The following is a 20,348-nucleotide window of genomic DNA, read 5'->3' on the forward strand; positions in this document are numbered from 1 at the left end:
CTCAAATGGAAATTCAATATTGCCATGCAACCCTGCACCATGTCTTACATCTTGAAAGCTTAAGATATTTTTCCAAGAGATAAACATGCTTCACTGGCCTAGGAACTATGGACTATAATCAAGGCTAAAGTTGGAAAAATAAACTTCATCAGATGTATGCTTAATAATTATTCACTATGCTAAATGTGGTTTCAAGATGAAGAATTAAAGAATATATATCAAAATCTTGTGTACTTGATGCAAAATTATGTAAAACAAATGATTGCAGAAAAAAGGAGGTCATATTGCATGCTAAATTTTTTAAAATATGTAAAGTTTTGTAAGATTTATCCTCTAAGTCTAAATTTAGATTACTTTGTCCTAGTTAATTTGCAAACTATTATAGCTAAATATAAATAGAGGGGAATCTTCCATTTTTATATTTTTTTAATTTCATTTCGATGTTCTACTATATTCTATTTATGTATATTTTATTTAACATTTTTACATAAATATTCTTCAATGATATTAAAAAGGCATATGGGAGAAACAGTGGACAGGGTGCTAAATTTGAGAATCAGAAAACATTTGGTTCATATTTAACCTTTAACAGTTACTTGTGGTCATGAGCTTCATTGTTCTGTTTAGAAATGATAACAAATACTTTTTATGTGCATTTCCTCAGTTGAAACTTACCACAACTGCATGATATTATCAGTGCTATTAAGTATTTTGATATAATAAGTTTGGGGGAATTAATGTCTTGCCTAAGGCCACTGGAAAATATGGGAACATTATTCCTGGCTCCAAAAGAAACATTTTTTCCATTGTCACGCTCTCTCTCATCTAAATCTTATTTTTCTAATAGAAGGAATCAGATGACCTACTTTCTTTAGTTTTAGGGATCCTGCCTGCTAAGTATTCACCTTTTCTGAACTCAGACTTTATCATGCAGCTGATGCAGTATGAGTGGTCTCAATTCTGGTAGTCTAGAGGCTAGTGGCAATGAGACTTGTTAAGAATCCTCTTTAGGACTTCCGGCTAAGATGGCGGCAAGGAGGCACACAGCTGTGCAAGCTCCGCATTTTCTCTCAGAATCCATCTCATTACAAGCCTCTGAATTAATGCCTGACTGAAAAAAACCCCACAAATAATTGCCAAGAGAAGACATCCTTGAGATTCACCAGGAAAGGTCTGTTTTTGCTCGAGGGTGGGACGGTTTTAGATCGGACACAGGCTGAGGACAGGCAGCGGCAGCAGGAGCTCGGCAGGCAGCTCACAGCCGAGCAGACCGGAGGGGGTTGGGGTGTGATCTCAGCCGTCTCTGTGGGGAGAGCTTCGCTACAGGCTTGGATACTTTGCCCTGGCAGCAAGTCAGTAGCCCAGCAGAGAAGCTAAAAACACCGGGGGTGAAGAATTCAACCCCAAACAGCTGGAGTTTCTTGGGACCTGGCCATCTCTCCCCCACAGCGTCTCAGCACGCTCTCAGAGTCTCAGAGCCCAGGCGCAGCACAGTCCTGCTAGTGCCTCGCTGCTGCCCCCTCAGTCTGTAGAGGAAGCTCGGTAACACCACCCAGCCCCTCCCCCCCAAAAAAGCAGATACCATTTGTGTTTTTTTTTCTTTGCTAGCTTGTCTCTGACTCTTCTCTGACGAAATGAGCAAAAAATTGAAAAGGATCTTAACGATTGACAGTTTTTATACGGACAGAGAACAGACTCTAAACCCTGAGGAGACTAAAAACAGATTATCTCCAGGTGAATCCCCACAGGAGGAGATATCTGTTCCTCAGCACAGATGAATCTCATAGAAGAAATTAAAAAGGCTCTCACAAGAGAGCTACAAGAAAAATGGGAAAAGGAGAGGGAGGCTTGGCAAGAGAGTCTGGAGAATTCATCCCACTCACTTAAAGACAGAATGGATAAAGAAATAAAATCCTTGAAAAATAGAATTAGTGAACTGGAAACAGAAAATAGCTCTTTAAAGAATAAAATTGGTGAAATGGAAAAACATTCCATACAGCAAATTGGACAATTAGAAAAAGATATAAAAAAAGTGAATGAAGAAAATACTTCATTGAAAATCAGAATAGAGCAAATGGAATTGCATGACTCGAGGAAACAAGAAGAATCAGTCAAGCAAAACCAAAAAAAATCAAACAATGGAGAAAAATGTGAAATACCTTCTTGGAAAAACAACAGACCTGGAAAATAGGTCTAGGAGAGATAATCTGAGAATTATTGGACTCCCAGAAAAATACAATGAAAAAAAGAGCCTGGACACTATTTTCCAGGAAATTATCAAAGAGAACTGCCCAGAAGTCATAGAAACAGAGGGTAAAATAGACACTGAAAGGATTCATCAATCACCCACTGGAAGGGATCCTAAAATCAAAACACCAAGAAATATAGTGGCCAAATGCCAGAACCCTCAAACGAAGGAAAAAAATACTCCAAGTAGCTAGAAAAACCCAATTCAAATATAGAGGAGCCACAATAAGGATCACCCAAGCAGCATCCACATTAAAATATCGAAGGGCTTGGAATATGATATTCCAAAAGGCTAAGGAACCTATCAACCAAAAATAACACCACCGAATGAGCATCTTTTTTCCAGGGAAGAGGTATTCAACAAAATAAGTGAACCACCTATTTTGGTGAAAAACCGAACTTAACAAATTTATCTACAAATTAGAACTCAAGAGAAAACCTAAAAGGTAAAAAGAAATCTTGGGAACTATTTTCGCTGTAAAAGATTAAAAAAAAACAATTATGCCTTCTTCAGAAATTAAGGTGGAAAGGACATTGCACCAGAAAAAGGGAAGTGGGGACTATTCTCACAAGGGCAAAAAGGAAACCTATTATTCTGAGAGAAAGGAGGAGATGAAAAGGGGTATTTTATGCCATCAGTTGGCTTTAAGAAAAAAAAAATTTAACATTTCAATGGGGAGGAAATTCTCCCATCTCATTAAAAAAGTAGAAGGGAAAAGTAAAAGGGAGGGAAAAGCTAAGAGGGAATACAAAACAAAAAAAAAGGGGAAACCAAATGGGGAAGGAACTAAAAGGGACAAAAAAATTCCACTTTAATACTGAAAGGGGAGAAAAAAGAAAAAAACAAAAATTACAAATAATTACAAATTGGAAAACCAAAAAACGGGGAAACTCCCCAAAAAAACTATTCAAATGGATTAAAAGCCAAACCCTTACAATATTTTTTACAAAAAACCAAAAGCAGGGGAAACAGAAACAAAGAAAAGGATGGAACAAAACTACTTCAGGTGAAATAAAATGGGGCCATCCGCTCAATCACAAAAACAAAATTTATCTAATTAAAAAAAGGAAGGGGCACTAATTCTTTTATAAAATGAAAATTCAAATTAAACAAATTTGCACCGGGTGTAACTAAATTTTAAAAGGAAAAGGCTGCAAAAAAATTGTGCAAACATAGGGGAGATCTCAACCCACACTCTCAAAAAAAAAACCCCCCAAAAAAATAAAAAAAGGCAAAATAAAAAAAAATTAATAATATATCTCTAAAACAAAAAACAAAAATTTAACTTTAAACATTCATAAACCCTAAAAAAAAAAATATTAAAAAAACCCCAAACCAAATGAAAAAATAACTTTTCACCAAAATTAAAAAACACTCAACAAAAACCAAAAAGAAACAAAAAAAAAAAACCAAAAATCCATACTAAAGAAAGGGAAAAAGCTCATAAATAAAATTCACCCAAGAAAAGAAAAACATCACATCAAATGTACAAAATGGGAAACAATCTCAACCACAAAAAAGAAAAAAATAACAATTACCAACTAAAAATCTAAAAAACAAATTAAAACCCCCATCAAAACACTAAAGAAATTCAAAAAAAAAAAATAAAAATAGAAAAACGAAAATCAAGGTTTTTATAAAACCAACAAAAAAAAAACCCTTAGGAAATCCCAAAAAAAAAAAAATCAATTGTTAATCAAAAAGAAAAAACCCCCACTAAAAAAATAGCCAAAAAAGACCCCCAACAAATAAATTCCAACAAAGAAAAAACCCTTTCAAAATAACCCCAGTTTAACAGAGAAAAAAATTCCAAACAGCCCATTTAAAAAAAAAACAACTATTCACCAACTCCCTGAGAAAAACCCCAGGACCAGTGGCATTGAATTCACCAAACATTTAAAAAAAAACCCCAATCTATAAAACTTTGAAAAAAAAAGGAGAAGGAGTCCACGAAACTCCTTTTAAACAACATGGACAACCCTAAATCAGGAGGCCAACACAAAAAAAAAAAATAACCAATCTCCCCAATATTTTTAAAAATCAAAAAAAATTAAAAAGTTAAGAAAATCATTCTCAGAATAAACACAACCAAGAGGTTTTTAAACCAAAGCAGGGGAATTTAGAAAACTAGCAAATGGACTTTCAAAAAGCAAACAACCCATAACATCCTAAATGCAGAAACATTTATAAAAATCCAACATCCATTCCTAAAAAACACTTAAAAAAAAAACTACTTTTTAAAAAGTCAAAATATTTAAAACCATCAGAAACATCATATAAAAAAAGGAATCTTTCCCAGAAATTTAAAGCAAGGTTGGCCACATCACCCTTAATTTTCAAAGTTTGAAACACTACCGGCAAAAGGGAAAATTAAAAATAAAAAAGAAAACCAAACTACACTCTTGAAATATGAAACCAAAAACAAATTTTACTAAAATATTAAAAAAACCAAACACAAATTCATTATAAAAAAACCCAAACCTCGCATTTTTTTACATCACCAAAAAACCCACAAAAACCAAAGCCCCCCAAAAACGCGACAGCAAAAAATTAATCATCACCAAAAAATCAGGAATTAAGAGCAAAATTATAAAACCTTTCCACACAAATAAAGCGGACTAAACAAATTAAAAAAAACCCAATTTTAAAAAAAAAACAAACCCAAAAACCCTTTTATTTAGTCAACCAAAGATTAAGAAAAATAAATGATCTAGAAAAAAAAAAAAATTCAAGAAAAAAAGAATTCAAAGAATTAATGAAAACAAATAAAGGTACCTTTAAAGACAAATATATTATAGAAACAGTCACCAAAACTATTTGGTATTCTAAGAAAAATTGTTGATAAATGGAAATTAGGGTTAAAGGAAATTAAGCAATTGGGAAAACCCAAAATTAACAAAAGTTTTAATTTGCCCCAAAAAAATAAAAAGGAAATTCCCAAAAAATGGGTCCATGATTTAGACATAAAAGAATGAGATTATAAACAAATTGAGGGAAAAGGGATAGTTTATCTCTAGCGGTGGAGGAGGAAGAAAGGACTAAAGCAACTAGAGACCATTATTACACAAAATAGAAAATTTTGATTACATTAAATTAAAAGTTTGCCAAAACAAAAACTATTGCAAACAAGATTAGAAGGGAAGCAACAAACTGGGAAAACCCCAGAAAGGTTCTATAAAGGCCTCATTTCCAAAAATAAGAGAACTGACCTAGTTTATAAGAAACCCCATTGTCCATTGACAAATGGTCAAAGGATATGAACAGACAATTTTCAGATGATGAAATTGAAATTTTACCCCTTATGAAAGAGTGTTCCAAATCAATTAATCAGAGAAATAAAAAAAGACAACTTGAGATATCACACACACCTGTCAGATTTAAGATGACAGGAAAAAATAATGATGGTGTTGAGGATGGGAAAACTGGGACACTGATACATTGTTGGTGGGTGGAACAATCCAACCATTCTGGAGAAAGCAGTCTGAATTATGCCCAAAAAGTTATCAAACTGTGCATCCCTTGATCCAGCAGTGTTTCTACTGGGCTTATACCCCAAGGGAATTAAAGAAAGGGGGACCAGTATGCCAAAATGTTTGTGGCAGCCCTGTTTGTGTGCTAGAAATGGGAAAATAATGCATGCCCATCAATGAGAATGGTTGGGTAAATTGTGGTTATGAATATTATGGAAAATTATTATTTTGTAAAAAATGACCCAGGATGAATACAGAGAGGCTTAGAAGTTTGAACTGATGCTAATGAAATGACAGAACCAAAGATCTTATACACGCAATGATACTGTATGAAGATGTAATCTGATGGAAGTGGATTTCTTTGAAAAAGAGACCTAATTCAGTTTCAATTGATCAATGATGGACAGAAGCAGCTAAAAAAAAAAAAAAACACTGGGAAATGAAGATAAACTTTTGATTTTTGTTTTCCCGTTATTTTTTACCTTCTGAATCCAACTCCTTGTGCAACAAGAAAACTTTTGGATCTGCAACAACATTGTATCTAGGATATACTAGGACATATTCAACATATATAGGACTGCTTGCCATCTAGGGGAGAGGGTGGAGGGTGGGAGGGAAAAATCGGAACAGAAGTGAGTGCAAGGGATAATGTTGTAAAAAAAAAAAATTATCCTGGCATGGGTTCTGTCAATAAAAAGTTACTGTAATAAAAATAAATAAATACATAATAAAATAAATGAAGAAAAAAATAAAAAGAATCCTCTTTAAATAAGCCGCAGATTTTGTGAGTGAAAGAATTCACTCATTCCTGAATTATTAGTTGCAAAATGAAAGTTTATTGTTGGATAGAAATTAGTTTATCAAGAGACTGACTTCTGTAATGGCAGATCTATTGGAAAATGGAGTTTTGCACTGAGAATGGTTTCTCAGTGGACAGAAGGTCCTAGCAGCTGAGTGAGCTACCGAGGTCCATTTGCAAAGACCTTAGTTGATGGAAGCTGTTAATTTGGGTATTTTGGTGGGGAGCTGAGACAGCAGAAGCAGGCCAGACCAGGTTGGGATCTGGGACAGCCCAGATCTCCTATTGGAATTAACAACATTTCAAAGGAGTGCTTTTTGACCAGGATTTCTAATTGAATGAAAGGCCCTGGCATCCTGGAAAGATAACTTATCTGGGGGGATATGCCTTCCGCAGGAATGGTTGAGACTCTCAAAGGGATCACAGACCAAAAGGAAATACAGTTTCTTAAAGGCACCACCACTTGCTTCACAGCTTCCTTCCACCTTCAAACAAAGGAAGGAAATAAGTACTTACTAAGTGCCTACTGTGTGCCAGGCCCTCTTCTAAATAATGGGTATGCACAATTGAAATAAAGGACTGGAGAAAAGTCTGTTAAGGTTCAGCTGAAGTGAAGACATCAAGAATGGCAGTCATGATGTCAAATAAAGCAAATACAAAAGTAAACTTAAATAAAAGAGATAATCAGTGAAATTATATTTTACTAAAAGATACTGTAGAAAATGAAGTAATATAAAAAATTACAGCAACTTTCTCTGATAAAGGCTTTATTTCTCAAATATATATACATACATACATATATATATATATACAGAATTGAAACAAATTTATAAAAATAAGTCATTTAAAATGAGTCATTCCACATTTGATAAGTGGTCAAATAATATGAACAGACAGTTTACAGAAAAAGAAATTAAAACTATCCATAGTCATGAAAAATGCTATAAATAACTATTGATTAGAGAAAGGCAAATTAAAGCAACCCTGAGGTACCACCTCACTCCTATTAGAAGTAATAAATTCTGGAAGGGATGAAGGAAAATAAGTATTATTCTGGAGAATAATTTATGCTCAGAGGGCTATAAATCCTTTGTCCATATCCTTTGACCCAGCAAAACCACTACTAAATTTGTACCCAAAAAGGATAAAAGAAAAAGGACCTATTTATACAAAAATATTTATAGGAGCTCATTTTGTGCCAGCAAAGAATGGGAAATTGAAAGAATGCTCATCAGTTGAAGAATGATTGAAGATGTGGCGTATGATTCCAATGGAATACTATTATGTTATAAATAATGATGAGAGCGTTGGTTTAAAAAAAAAAAAAGACATCGTAAGACCCCTATCAACTGATGTAAAGTGAAGTAGGAAGGTCCACAATAACAGCAAAGTAGTAATGATCAACTAATTGTGAAAGACTTGGCTATTCTGATCAATACAGTGATCCAAACTAATTCTAAAGGATTCATCATGAAAATAAAGTGCTATCCACTTCCAGAGAGAGAACTGATGAACTGAGTGTAAAGTGAAAGTAATTTTATCTTTTTTTTTCCTTTTGCTATCTGACTAATCAGAAATATGTTTTGTGCAACATACAAATATAATTGATATATTATTTGCCTTCTCAGTGAGTGAGGAAGAATATAGAAGGAAGAGAGAATTTGAGACTCAAAATTCAAAAAGAAAAGAATATAAAATGCCAGCTCTTAAGGCAGCAACTGTTTTTGCTTTCTCTCATATCCCTAGCATTTAGTACAGAGCCTGGAATGTAATGAGCATATTTAAAATATTTTTAATAGTCTTATTTGTTATAAACAGATTTGTTGATTCATTGTAAAAGTGAATATTCTACAATGCACTGCATCTTTACCATCTTAAAGTTCACTTAAAGATGGAGAACAACAAATAAAAATAAGCATCTTTAAATTTAAACTTTCATTTCTTCTGTGATTGGGAATGTGTTTGTTTTTTAAATTCCCTATAACCTCTTCTTTTATTTGACTTTTTGATTTTCTTAACAATGATAATACTGGTTTAATTTTTTTTTTCAAATGCCACTATTTCAAATTATTTATTTTTCTATCTGCATTGCTTCTGTACTAAGGTATAATATCCTATTGAATACAGCACCACACCTTGAATCAGGAAATCAAATTCAAATTTATACCTCAGATACTTCCTAGTTGTTTGATTCAGGGCAAATCACTTATTCTTGTTGCCTCAGTTTCCTCATCTATAAAATGAAGTAGAGGAGGAAATGTAAAACCATCTTTGCTAAGAGTTGGATATGAATGAAAAAAAAAAAACAGCATGGTGCCTATTACTTATAGGCTGTTAGTAAATGCTATTTGATTGATACCCAAATGACAGTTTAACTGCTTTACCTGAGGCATTATTTGTGGGTGTATATATATATATATATATATATATATATTTAATTGTTTCACTAAATTTCCTTATTTTGAACATTTTCTATTTTGATTGTTTTTATTTTATAGTGGTTTAAAAAAAAGTCTCTTTTTTTCATGATTATATGAGGATCCTGGGTCCCTTTGAATCTTCTATTAGCTTGATAATGAGGCTTTTATTCATTCAAGTATCTTACCTCTTGGGGGTTGTTTGCTTTGATTATAAATTTAGCCATATTCTTATGTATGTGATATTCAGAAACATAAATTCAGAGGACTAAAGTAATGTTGCATAGTGAGTTGAAATAGTCATTGTCGAAGGAGAAGTTTTAGTGTAATCAAGGTTCAAATAACTGAGAAATAAACTTTCTGGAGTACATATTAAAAAGTTTTCTTTAGGGGCAGTTAAATGGTGCAGTGGATAGAGTACCAGTCCTGAAGTAAGGAGGACCTGAGTTCAAATGTGGCGTCAGACACTTAACACTTCCTGGCTGTATGACTCTGGGCAAGTCACTTAACCCCAATTGCCTCAGCATGCCTCTCCCCCCCCCCACCCCTGAAAAAAAGTTTTCTTTGAAGGGGCTCTTCCAAAAAAATGTCAAACTAAATGTTAGATGACTTTCATTAACTTTTGAAGAATCTTGTATAAGTTATGAATAATAAAGAATAAGTAACATAAGAAATGGTATAGCGAAAGGAAGACTGGCTTTGGAGATGGAATTTGGGCCCAGATTTCATATCATATTAGCTGTGGAGTTCTAGAAAAGTTGTTTTATCTTTCAGAGTGAAATTTTATAAAATAAAAGGATTACATTTCCATAATTCCTTTTAAGCTTTAAATCAGTGGTTCTCAAAGTGAATCGTGGAAGGTCTCTGAAATCCTTTCAGAGGGTCTACAAATTCAAAATTAGTTTTTTTTCTATTTATGATAAATATCTATTATGTAACCCATATAAACAAAACTCTTTGGACATATTCTCAATAGTTGTTAATACCGTAAAGATACTGAGAAAAAGAATTTGAGAACCACTGCTTTAAATCTTAAGATCATAAATCACACATAGATTGTACCTTAAAAAAAAAAAAAAAAAAAAAGTTGTTTCTTCGATCATTCTCTACCCTTTCCCTTGGTGCCTCACTTTTTGCCCCAAGTCATACGGTGAAGGCAGATAGCAATATAATTGTTTTTAAAACGTGATTTCCCCCATCTCAGAAGTCTCAAAACCGACAGAAATGTGTTCTATAGCATTTTATATTGAAGGTAGGAGAAGAAAAAAATGAAAATATCTCCATACAATTAAGACCTGAAGTAACAATGGAGGACCAAACTTTCTAAATCTGTCATAATACTTTAACCATGCTACAATGCCTTAGCAGCATGGGCACAACCAGGAAAAACAACCTCAAGCTTTAACTGTTGTTGCGTTTACTCTGTCAGGACATATGGACAAAGTAGACATATGTATGAATGGGGGAGCCCATCCCCCAAGAAACTCTGAGGCAGGGAGTCAGCTGGCAGGGTGGAAACTTCACTAAAAAACCTAACTATAATCAGTTCTCTTCCTGTGAAATTTGAACAAGGATTGGTATTCCCTAAATTTAAGAGGTTATGACACTCCAGACTTCAGAGTTTGTGCAGGAAAAAAAATGGATTGATATGGAAGTTTGAGTTAAGGTAACAGGAATAGGAGGAAAAGTATTAGAAAGATAGTCTTCTAACTACAATTATCCCTTCCAAATTGTGATTTTCTGCATCACAATTTTGATATGTCACAAGTTGGCATAAGAAATTAAGTGGAAGTTTTGTAAAAACTACAGATTACACGAGAAGAGCAGTAGACAACAAAGAATGCTTAGAAATTCAGAAATGCATATATGCATATATATACATGTTATTGTATAATACCAACACATTTTATCTTTTAATACAGACAACCAAAAAAATATTCAGAAACTCAGAAATACATAAATGTACATGTATATGTAATATTGTATAATGCCAACACATTTTATCTTTCAGTATTTTTCAATATTTTATCAATATCAATTTTTAATATTAATAAATATTATAATTATATAATTATAATTATAAATGAATAACAATTTTTTTGTTATAAAGGGACCACCAAAATTTTTACATGGATTTTCAACCCCTAATCCCAATAATGTATGAGATAATTACATCATTTTTAAGAGATTCTTAATGAAGGAAAAAGTTGCAAGTAGTCCAGAAAATTCCTAAATGCAGTGATTAAATGTTGTCTTTTAAAGGAAAGGAACCCCAAAAGGGCAATGAAAAAAAGCAAAAAGAAATTGTGCCAATTTTCTAGAAGCAGGAAAATTACTAGAAAATCTAGAGTGAAAAAAGAAGTAAAACTTAATTTTTATCAGATAATAAGAAAAGAAACAACAGTAAAGACAATTTAGGGCATAAGAGGGGAAATCCTTCTCAAAAAAATCAAGATAATAAACTTAAAACTCAAAAATATACAAACGAGAGGGGAGGAAATCTAATGAGAGGCAAAACAAAATTTTGAAAGAGTAATAAATTTCGTACAATTCAGTTTTATAAAGAATGAATGACTTCTTGAAGATTAGAAGCACAGATTTTCGAGTTGGAGCAACCTACCCCACCCCCATCATCATGCCTGAACAAAAACTTGCTCTGGAACATATCTAACAACTCCCCAAGTCCCATAATATTTCAGTTGGTAAGGACCTTTGAAAGTGTCTCCTCTTGCCCCTGCCTCAAAGGAAATCCTGATAGTAGTCCTGAAGACTTCTAAGGAGAAGGGCACCTTCTGTTTCCCTCCACTTCTGTTCCATTGTCGGGCAGTTCTCACTGTTAGAAGGCTGAGCAAGATCTTGACATCAAGTCTCCAAATCTTTCTTTTTTGCAATCTTGATATTTGAAAATTATAAAAAGTTCAAGAGACATAACTTGTGGGTAATTAATCATATTATTAATCATACTGATAGGTAATTAATAAAGGGGGTCAGTGGCACTCTTGAATGCCAGAGACCTCTGTGGAATCCACTCAGCACTTACATGCTCTTGAAAGAGAGGGTTTTCCTGAGGTGACAATTAACTGATCAACTGGTTAGCAATTATTGAAAATAATGAATATTATAATAAGAAGTAGACCATTCTAATGAGGGGCTGGGAAATGTTACTTTGACCACTCTTGCTCCTAGAAAACTCCCATCCTCCACTCCTTCATGTCCCTACTTTACTCCTAGATCACCCCCAGGCTAAGCAATCTAGACAAAAAATCTTCCCCTACCCCAAAACAATGAATTAATGGAGTAGAATATAACATAAGAGAAAAATAATCATTTTCCTTATTAGAGAATGTTATACTCAACTACTTTGGTTCTGGAGTTTTAAATAACTCATCTCATTCCCTTTTTCTATTAGGCTTTTACCATATCTAACCAACTTATTTTTTTGTTGTTGTTTTCAAAATAAATGCATAGTTTTCAATATTCACCCTTGCAAAACCTTGTATTCCAAAATTTTTCTCCCTTCACTTCCTCCCTGCCACAAGTAATCTAATATATGTTAAACATGTGCAATTCTTCTATATATATATTTCTACAATTACCGTGTTACACAAGAAAAATCAGATCAAAAAGGGAAAAAAATGAGAGAAAAAAAAGCAAAGAACCAACCACAAAAAAGGTGAAAATCCTATCCATACTTGATCCCCACAGTCCTCTCTCAGGATGCAGATGGCTCTCTTCATCACAAGTTTATTGGAATTGGCTTGTTATTTAAAAGGAGCCATGTCCATCAGAATTGATCCACATAATCTTTCAGCGGCCATGTACAATGTTCTCTTGGTTCTATTCACTTCACTTAGCATCAGTTCATGTAAATCTCTCCAGGCCTCTCTGAAATCATCCTGCTGGTCATTTCTTACAGAATAATAATATTCCATAACATTCATATACCACAATTTACTCAGCCATTTTCCAATTGATGGGCATCCCTTCAATTTCCAGTTTCTAGCCATTACAAAAAGGGCAGACACAAATATTTTTGCACATACAGGTCCCTTTCCCTCCCAGTAGTAACACTGCTGGATCAAGGGGTATGCACAGTTTGATAGCCCTTTGGGCACAGTGCCAAATTGCTCTCCAGAATGGTTGATTCATTCACAATTCTACCAACAATGTATTAGTGTTGGACTGAATCTTAAAAGAAGCCAGAAGTAGAGGAGAGGGAAGAGAATCCAGGCATGGGGGAGAGCCAGTGAAGAGATATAGCCATAGGCCAGTGTAGCTAGATCATAGACAACTTGGGAGTAGTAAAGTATGAGAAGATTAGAAAAGGAGGAGCATATATTATGAAGTATTTTAAATGCTAAACCGAGCACTTTACATTTATCCTGGAGATAATAGCCATTGGAGTTTATTGAGGGAAGGAGGACGACATGGTAAGACCTGAACTTTAGGAAAATCACTTTGGCCACTGAGTAAAGAGGGATTAGTGGTAGGCAAGGTAATGAGGACCTTTGGCAGGGTTAGGGTTATGTGAAGAAAAAGAAGGGAAAATATATAAAACATATTATGAAGGTAGAACTATTGAGACTTAACACCCTAGCTCCCTCTTTTAAGTCTTACACATTACTTTTTTTTAAAAAAATATTTCAATAGTATTTTATTTTTTCAAATACACGTAAAGATAGTTTTTAACATTCGTTTTCGTAACACTTTATATTCCAAATTTTTCTCCCTCCTTCACTTACCTCCTCCTCCCCAAGACAGCAAGCAATTTGATATAGGTTAAACATGTACAATTCTTTTAAACATATTTTCATATTTGTCATATTGTGCAAGAAAAATCAGATCAAAAGGGAAAAAAGTTACATATTATTTTTAAATTTTAAAATATTATTTTATTTGAAAAAACAGAGTAAGAAAAACAGAAAATAATACAAAAATAAAGCAAAACAAAAGAGAACATTGTTGTGCCCTGCGGAACATTAGGGAGGATTCAAAATGTATAACAACAAATTACCAGATCAAGAAAGTATATATACATTAGTAGGAGAAATATTCATAGAATGTCCATTTTTTTCTTTACTTCCTTGTAAATTGTTGTTTAGTTCTCTGCTGTGCACATTACTTACTTTATTCTTTTTCTTCCTTTCATCTCTTCTACCATCTCCAAGCAAGCTATAGTTAGGAAAAAATATATATTTATGCATAGATATGTAAAAGTACACATACATTCACACACTCTCACACACATACACCCCACATACACACACATCTTTCCTATCCCTGTTGACTCTAATTAAATTCTACTCCCTAACTTGCCTTGATATTACTTAACCTCCTTCTACTAGAGGATCCCTCCCTTGTCTTTTTCCCTCCCCTTTTACTTCTCCATCCGTCCATCCCTCCCCGCCTTACACAATACACACATATATATGTCTATACACATACACATATATGTATATACATATATACACATATGTGTGTATATATATGTATGTGTGTGTGTATATATATATAAAACATGTTACCTATTGAATTCATTTCCTGTGAGTAGGTATTTTAGAATTATGAGCCCTTCTCCCCCCTACTCTGTCTCTTCTTCCTCTGTACCTCATTTGTAAAATTTGATGACTACTTTTACCTTTACTCTGCCAATCTTTCTTTTGAGCTACCCTATTGTTGAAGTAAATCTTAAATTATAGTATACATTTTCCCATGTAAATAAAAAATTTGTCCATGTTTAAACAGTTTGTTCATATTATGTTCCTTAAAATTGAATTTTCATATTGACTCTTATATGTTAATTTTCTGTTGTTTGGTTTTGGTTGATATAAAGTCCTGAAAATTTGCAGGATCATTAAATGTCCATATTTTCTCATTCAAAATTAGAGATAATTTGGTTGCAGGACTAGTTCTTTTGATTGCCGGTAGATATAATTCCAGGACCTGTGGTCTTTTATTGTAGATGCTGATAAATCTTGTACAATTCTAATTGTAACTCCAGCATATTTGATTTGTTTGTTTGTTTTCTTGTTTCTTGCACAATTTTCTCTTTGATCTGAGGGTTTTGAAATTTGGCAATAATATCCCCATATGTTTTCCACAAAGGATCTCTTTTCTTGAATTATTTCCTGCATTATTGTGTCAAAGTTCTCTTTTTTGGTCACAACTTTCTGACAGTCCAATTATTCTTATAGTTTCTATTCTTGATCTGTTCTCCAGATCTTTTGTTTTTTTATAAGATGTTACACATTGTGTTTTATTTTCTCATTCTTTATGAGTTTTGTTATTTCTTGGTCTCTCATAGCTTCACTGACTTCCCCTTGCCCAATTCTGATTTTCATCTTTGAGACTCTGTATCTCCTTTTCTAGCTGGTTAATTTTTTCTCATAATCTTGTTTTTCTTGGATGCTTCTATTTAGTTTTTGTTTTTCCTCAATGTCTCTCATTTGGTTTTTAAATTCTTTTTAGAGTTCTTCTATAAATTCTCTCTGGGTAGAGCCATTTCATGTTACTTTTGGGAGTGGAAGCTATATTTTTTACTAAAGTGCCCTCCTCTGAAGATGAACCCTGGTCTTCTCGGTCCCCATATTATGTTTCAGTGATGGGTTTTTTCTCTTTTGCCTATTCTTTTTTATTAAACATTAATATTAGTATTAATAATTACCGGGGAATGGTGCCCCAAGCTTCTCTTCAGCTCTCCACTCTCACCAGGGTCCCCAAACCAAGACCTCCACCCTCCTGCAGGTGCCTGCAGCCAGCAGTGTCCCTGCCCCACTGCTTCTGCACTCGCTGGGTGCTGGCTCCTTCTCACCCAGGGCCTTGTCTCAGATCACAGCTGGGCCTGGTGTTCCCAGTCTGCCCTCAGATGATAGGACTCAACCCCCCACCCCCCGACAGGCAGGGAGATGACAGTAGGTGGTTCCCACACCTGGTTAGCCAGAGGGGCCCCACTTAATGGTTCAGCAGAGCTAGCCAGGAGGTGTTTGTACTTCAGACAGGTTAATTCTGGCCTGCAGTCTTTCTTTGGATCTTCTCCATTGTATAATGAGAGCCCTGTTGTGCCCCAAGTTGTCTTGATTTTTCATCAGTTTATGTTTGTCCTGAGGCGGGGGGGGGGGGGGGGGGGGGGGGGGAGCGGGGAAATCCAGAGAGCTTGAAATTTACCAACTACTCCGCCATCTTCCCAGAATCCTCTTACACATTACTTTCTAAAACATACTCAGCAGCACAGTGACACTGATTATTCCAGAAACAAAGCAGTCCATCTTCCTCAGCTCTGGGCATTTTCTCTGACTCCCTCATGGCCAGAACTCCCTCTCCTCAGCTCTGACTAGTGGCATCCCTTACTGCTGCTGTTCAGTCATGTCCAGCTTTCTGTGACCCCCGTATCCAATTGGCCAATCTTGGCCAATACTGGATGGTTTAATATTTCCTTCTGTGGATTATGGAAAACAGGTTAAATGACTTCATTTCTGAGGTCTAGAAGGCAGGTCTTCCTCACTGCAAGCTCAGTGGTCTGTCTGCCAAACCACTTAGCCACCTCCTTGGCTTCCTTTAAGTCCCAGCTAAAATCTCACCTTTTGCAGGAAGCCTTCACTGACTTACCTCAATTCTCGTGTGTTCCTTCTTTTACTTATTTCCTATCTATCCTGTGTAGCGCTTACTTTGTCAATGTTGGTTTACATGTTGTGTCCCCCATAGACTGTAAACTCCTTGAGGGCAGCAATTGCTTTGCCTCCTTTTGTATCTTCCACAACTAGCATAGTATTTGGCATATGAAAGGCATGTAATACATGTTTCTTGAATGATTGAATGTATATGGATTGAAAATGAGAAGTCAAGGATGACAGTGAAGTTTTCAGCGAAGGGTACTAGGGGGCTGGTGATCGCCTCAGTTCACAGGCTAGTGAAAGCCTTGTTATAAACGGAATTAAAAGTTGGGAGAACATTTTAAAATAATGGAATATTTCTTCCAAGGTACACAAAAATATTGTAATTTCATTGATTGAAAATCAATTCAAAGTTTCCAGTTATTGCAGAGATCCATGATTCTTCTTTTACTGAGTGTCTATCCTTGATTTTTTTTTCTCGTTTAATACAAAAAGAGTCTCACATTCTGACTAAATATATTTAATTTTGTTTTTTAGGAATTATCCCTTCAACTTTCTCTTTCAAAGTTTACACCTCATACTGGAATACTCCTTCCCTTTTCCATCCTAGCCTTCTTCAACACTTTTTCTTTCCAATCCATATTTTTTTTTCATTAGCACTATTGTTTTTGGAATATTTTAGTATTTTAGAATGATTACTTACTAAATATTTCTCAAAAGTCCAGTGCACAGATGAGTCAAGACATCACATCCTGATGTTACTGGTCCTCTTCAAAATGAAAGAATTCCTCAATTTTTTAGCTAAAATATGCCCCCAGCTGGAAACTCCAGAGATCCAAAGGCCTTGGTTTTCATACTGGTTCTGCCGCAGGTATTCTTTGTGACTTTGGACAAATCACTTCTCTTCAATCTGATCTAAATGATTTACAAATCCCTTTCTACACCAAGTCTTAAAGCAGTAGAAAGTCTAAATATCTATTTATAGACTTTGGTGCTAAATTTATAAAACCAATTTATAAAAATGCCATCAGAGTTACATATATATATATATATATGTACTTTAAAATATAATATTGGTTTAAGTATATTTAAGTATATAATATACTTAAGTGTATTATATTATTGTTTTCTCCTTAATTGCATATTTTTCTAATAATCAATCATACATTAACCCCTAAAAGAATTTCTGAAACTGTTTACCTGGCATTTTTTTCCTCTCTTCCAGATAGAAGCAGATTCTGTTATGTCAGCAATAAATTCAAACACTTCAGGTAATATGATAATATCTTAATTTTAATTTTTATATTCATGAATTCATAAAGAAAACATTAAAAATATGTATGGAGACAAGTAATTTTTCTGCTTTGTTTTCAAATTATGCAGAAAGCTTTTAAAAGCCAAATTGTATTATTCTCTAATAAAAATAGTCATCCTGAGTATTCGAAACATTGTAGAAAAATAGAATATGTCCACTTTAAAAGGCAGCATAGCATCATTCTAGAGAAAAGGAGATAGATAATAGATACCAACACTTAAAGCTCTTTTGTGGAAGAGAGCTAAAAGTAGAGACTTAAAAATGGATGTCAAGAAAGTGTGTTCTCTTTCTCCATTAAAATTGTTTTGTATTATTTAATATATATTTATCTGCATGCATGCTGCATTCTCTCACCCAAAAATATAAGCTTCTTTAGAAATGGGACTTTTTTGTTTTAGACTTTCTTTCCTCTTCTCTTAGTATAGAGGCATGTATTTAATAGATGCCTTAATTAATGTTAGTTGTATTGAATCAAGGTTAAAGCAGTAATAAATAAGACCCCATTTATGCCTTTCAGGCTCTTAAACTTCTAATGATATTTAAAAAATATGTTATTATATTCAGCTAAGTTTTTCTTTGTTTCACTTGGTATTTACAATATGACTTTTTTCATGGACAACAAATTCATTCAGTTAACAAATATGTATTGAGGACTTTCTATATGCATGATAAAGTGAGCTACAAGAAAGCACAAAATTCAGTAGACCTTACTTAAAGAAAGAAGATGATATAAATATAAAAAATACAAATATTAATAATTGTTAAATAAATGATAAAGACAATAAGTTTAGGAAGAGAGAATGACCTGGGCCAGACTGGTTAAGGAAGGCTTCATTGAGGAAATGGAACTTGAACTAGCCCCCAGATGATGTGGATAGCATTTAAACAGGAAGAAGGAGAGATGTCTCTTATGGGGGAAATAAAATTAGCTGAGGTTGTGAGGCAAAATAAACGAGAGGTCTTCTAGAAATAGATGAGCTTGACTAAAGTGAAAGATTTATTTAAATGAGAGGGGAATGGGAAATAAGGTTGGTAAGGTAGGTTGGGAATAATTTTTAAAGACCTTGAGTGTGAGACTAAGTGACTTTACCCCAAAAGTAATGAGAAGCTTTTTATGTTAAGAGTGGTATGGTGAATTTGGTAATAGTTTAAATTATAAGAGTAGAAATGAGTTTTCTGAATTCATATTCCTTCTCATTGCTCTTAATTTTATTTCTCATTAGTAAGATTGGATTTCTTATATTAAATTTATTCTTCTCTTTTACCTTCCTGTTTCACACAAAGACAAATGACAATATTATCCTACAAAGAATTTCTTATTTACTTATAAATATCACTATAACAGAAACTGGCCCTGGTTGGTATCATTTTCTTTGGGTTTTTAATCTGTATTTTGATTTTTTCCCCCATCCTTTCACATCATCATCACTATTAATAATCATCTTGGTTTTGCTTTTCAAACTGACATAAGTCTATTTTAGATTAGTACAAAGTTTGCCTATATAATTTTAAGAGTTTTTATTTTGGGGACAATTTCAGTCTATGAGAGAATTGCTAAGTTATCATCATTAATAATGAAACTACAACTGAATCTTTTTTTACATGTTAAACTTTTTATTTCCTTGGCAATTTGGGGGCCCATTTACTTTGTAAAACCATCATGATTTTTTGCCTGCCAGTTGCCTTGTAGCCTTTCCTCAACATTAGATACTCAAGTGAAAGCAAAGGGCCTATGTGGGGAATGAGACCCAGGAAGGCCTCAGACGTACGTGTTGAGGCAGAAGGGTATGGGACTTGCCTACAGACAGCATTCCCCTTCTAAGATACTCTCCCATGATACCACTCTTTTTCCTCTCAACAAACTATTTAAAATGATTAGTTGAGATATGCTCTGTATCCAATTCCCTTTCCTAATAAATAACTTCTGAATTTTCCTTACATCTCAGGTGTGTTGAAAAGTTGAACTATCTAAAATGTCATTTTATTGGACTAACTACTTACAGAAAATATGACCTTTTCCTCTGGCATTTGTTTAGAGTTTTTAAAAAATGAAAACGAATATGTCCATGATGTTTTTGCTTAAAGCTAAAAATAATTCCATCTAGTTCAGTGAATGGATTATTTAGTAATATCACCTTCTTCTTCTTGATATTCTTCTTTCTAGGTTTTCATGACACTTCTTTCTCCTGGTTCACCTACCTGTCTAATTACTTCTTCCTGTTGTTCTTTGATGCATTTTTATCCACGTCACCCTGGCTAACCCATAGGGGTCCCTCAGGGTTTTGTTCTGAACCCATTCTCTTCTCCCTCTCTGTCACTTTATATTACTTGGTAGTCCCAGCAGTTTCTATGATTTTAATTAATAAATCTCGGATCTACTTATCTACCCCTAATAATTCTTCTTTTATATCTTCAGTTTCATATCTCCAACTGCCTCTTAGACATATTAGACTGAATACTCAGTTACTGAATATTCAAAAAAGAAAGTG

General features: G+C 34.0%; 1 protein-coding gene across 3 annotated transcripts in view; it reads left to right on the forward strand.

Annotated features, from left to right (window-relative positions):
• The window catches only part of EFCAB11 (EF-hand calcium binding domain 11), a 160,189-nt gene that overhangs the window by 12,242 nt on the left and 127,599 nt on the right, over positions 1–20,348 (forward strand). For all 3 annotated transcript variants that reach the window (XM_031952365.1, XM_031952367.1, XM_031952366.1), the window contains exon 3: positions 17,770–17,815. In XM_031952365.1, the coding sequence (XP_031808225.1) occupies positions 17,770–17,815 (46 nt within the window). The remainder of the gene's footprint in view (positions 1–17,769; positions 17,816–20,348) is intronic.

The sequence above is a fragment of the Sarcophilus harrisii genome, chromosome 2 (genome assembly GCF_902635505.1).
Source record: "Sarcophilus harrisii chromosome 2, mSarHar1.11, whole genome shotgun sequence".
Lineage (NCBI taxonomy): Eukaryota > Metazoa > Chordata > Mammalia > Dasyuromorphia > Dasyuridae > Sarcophilus > Sarcophilus harrisii.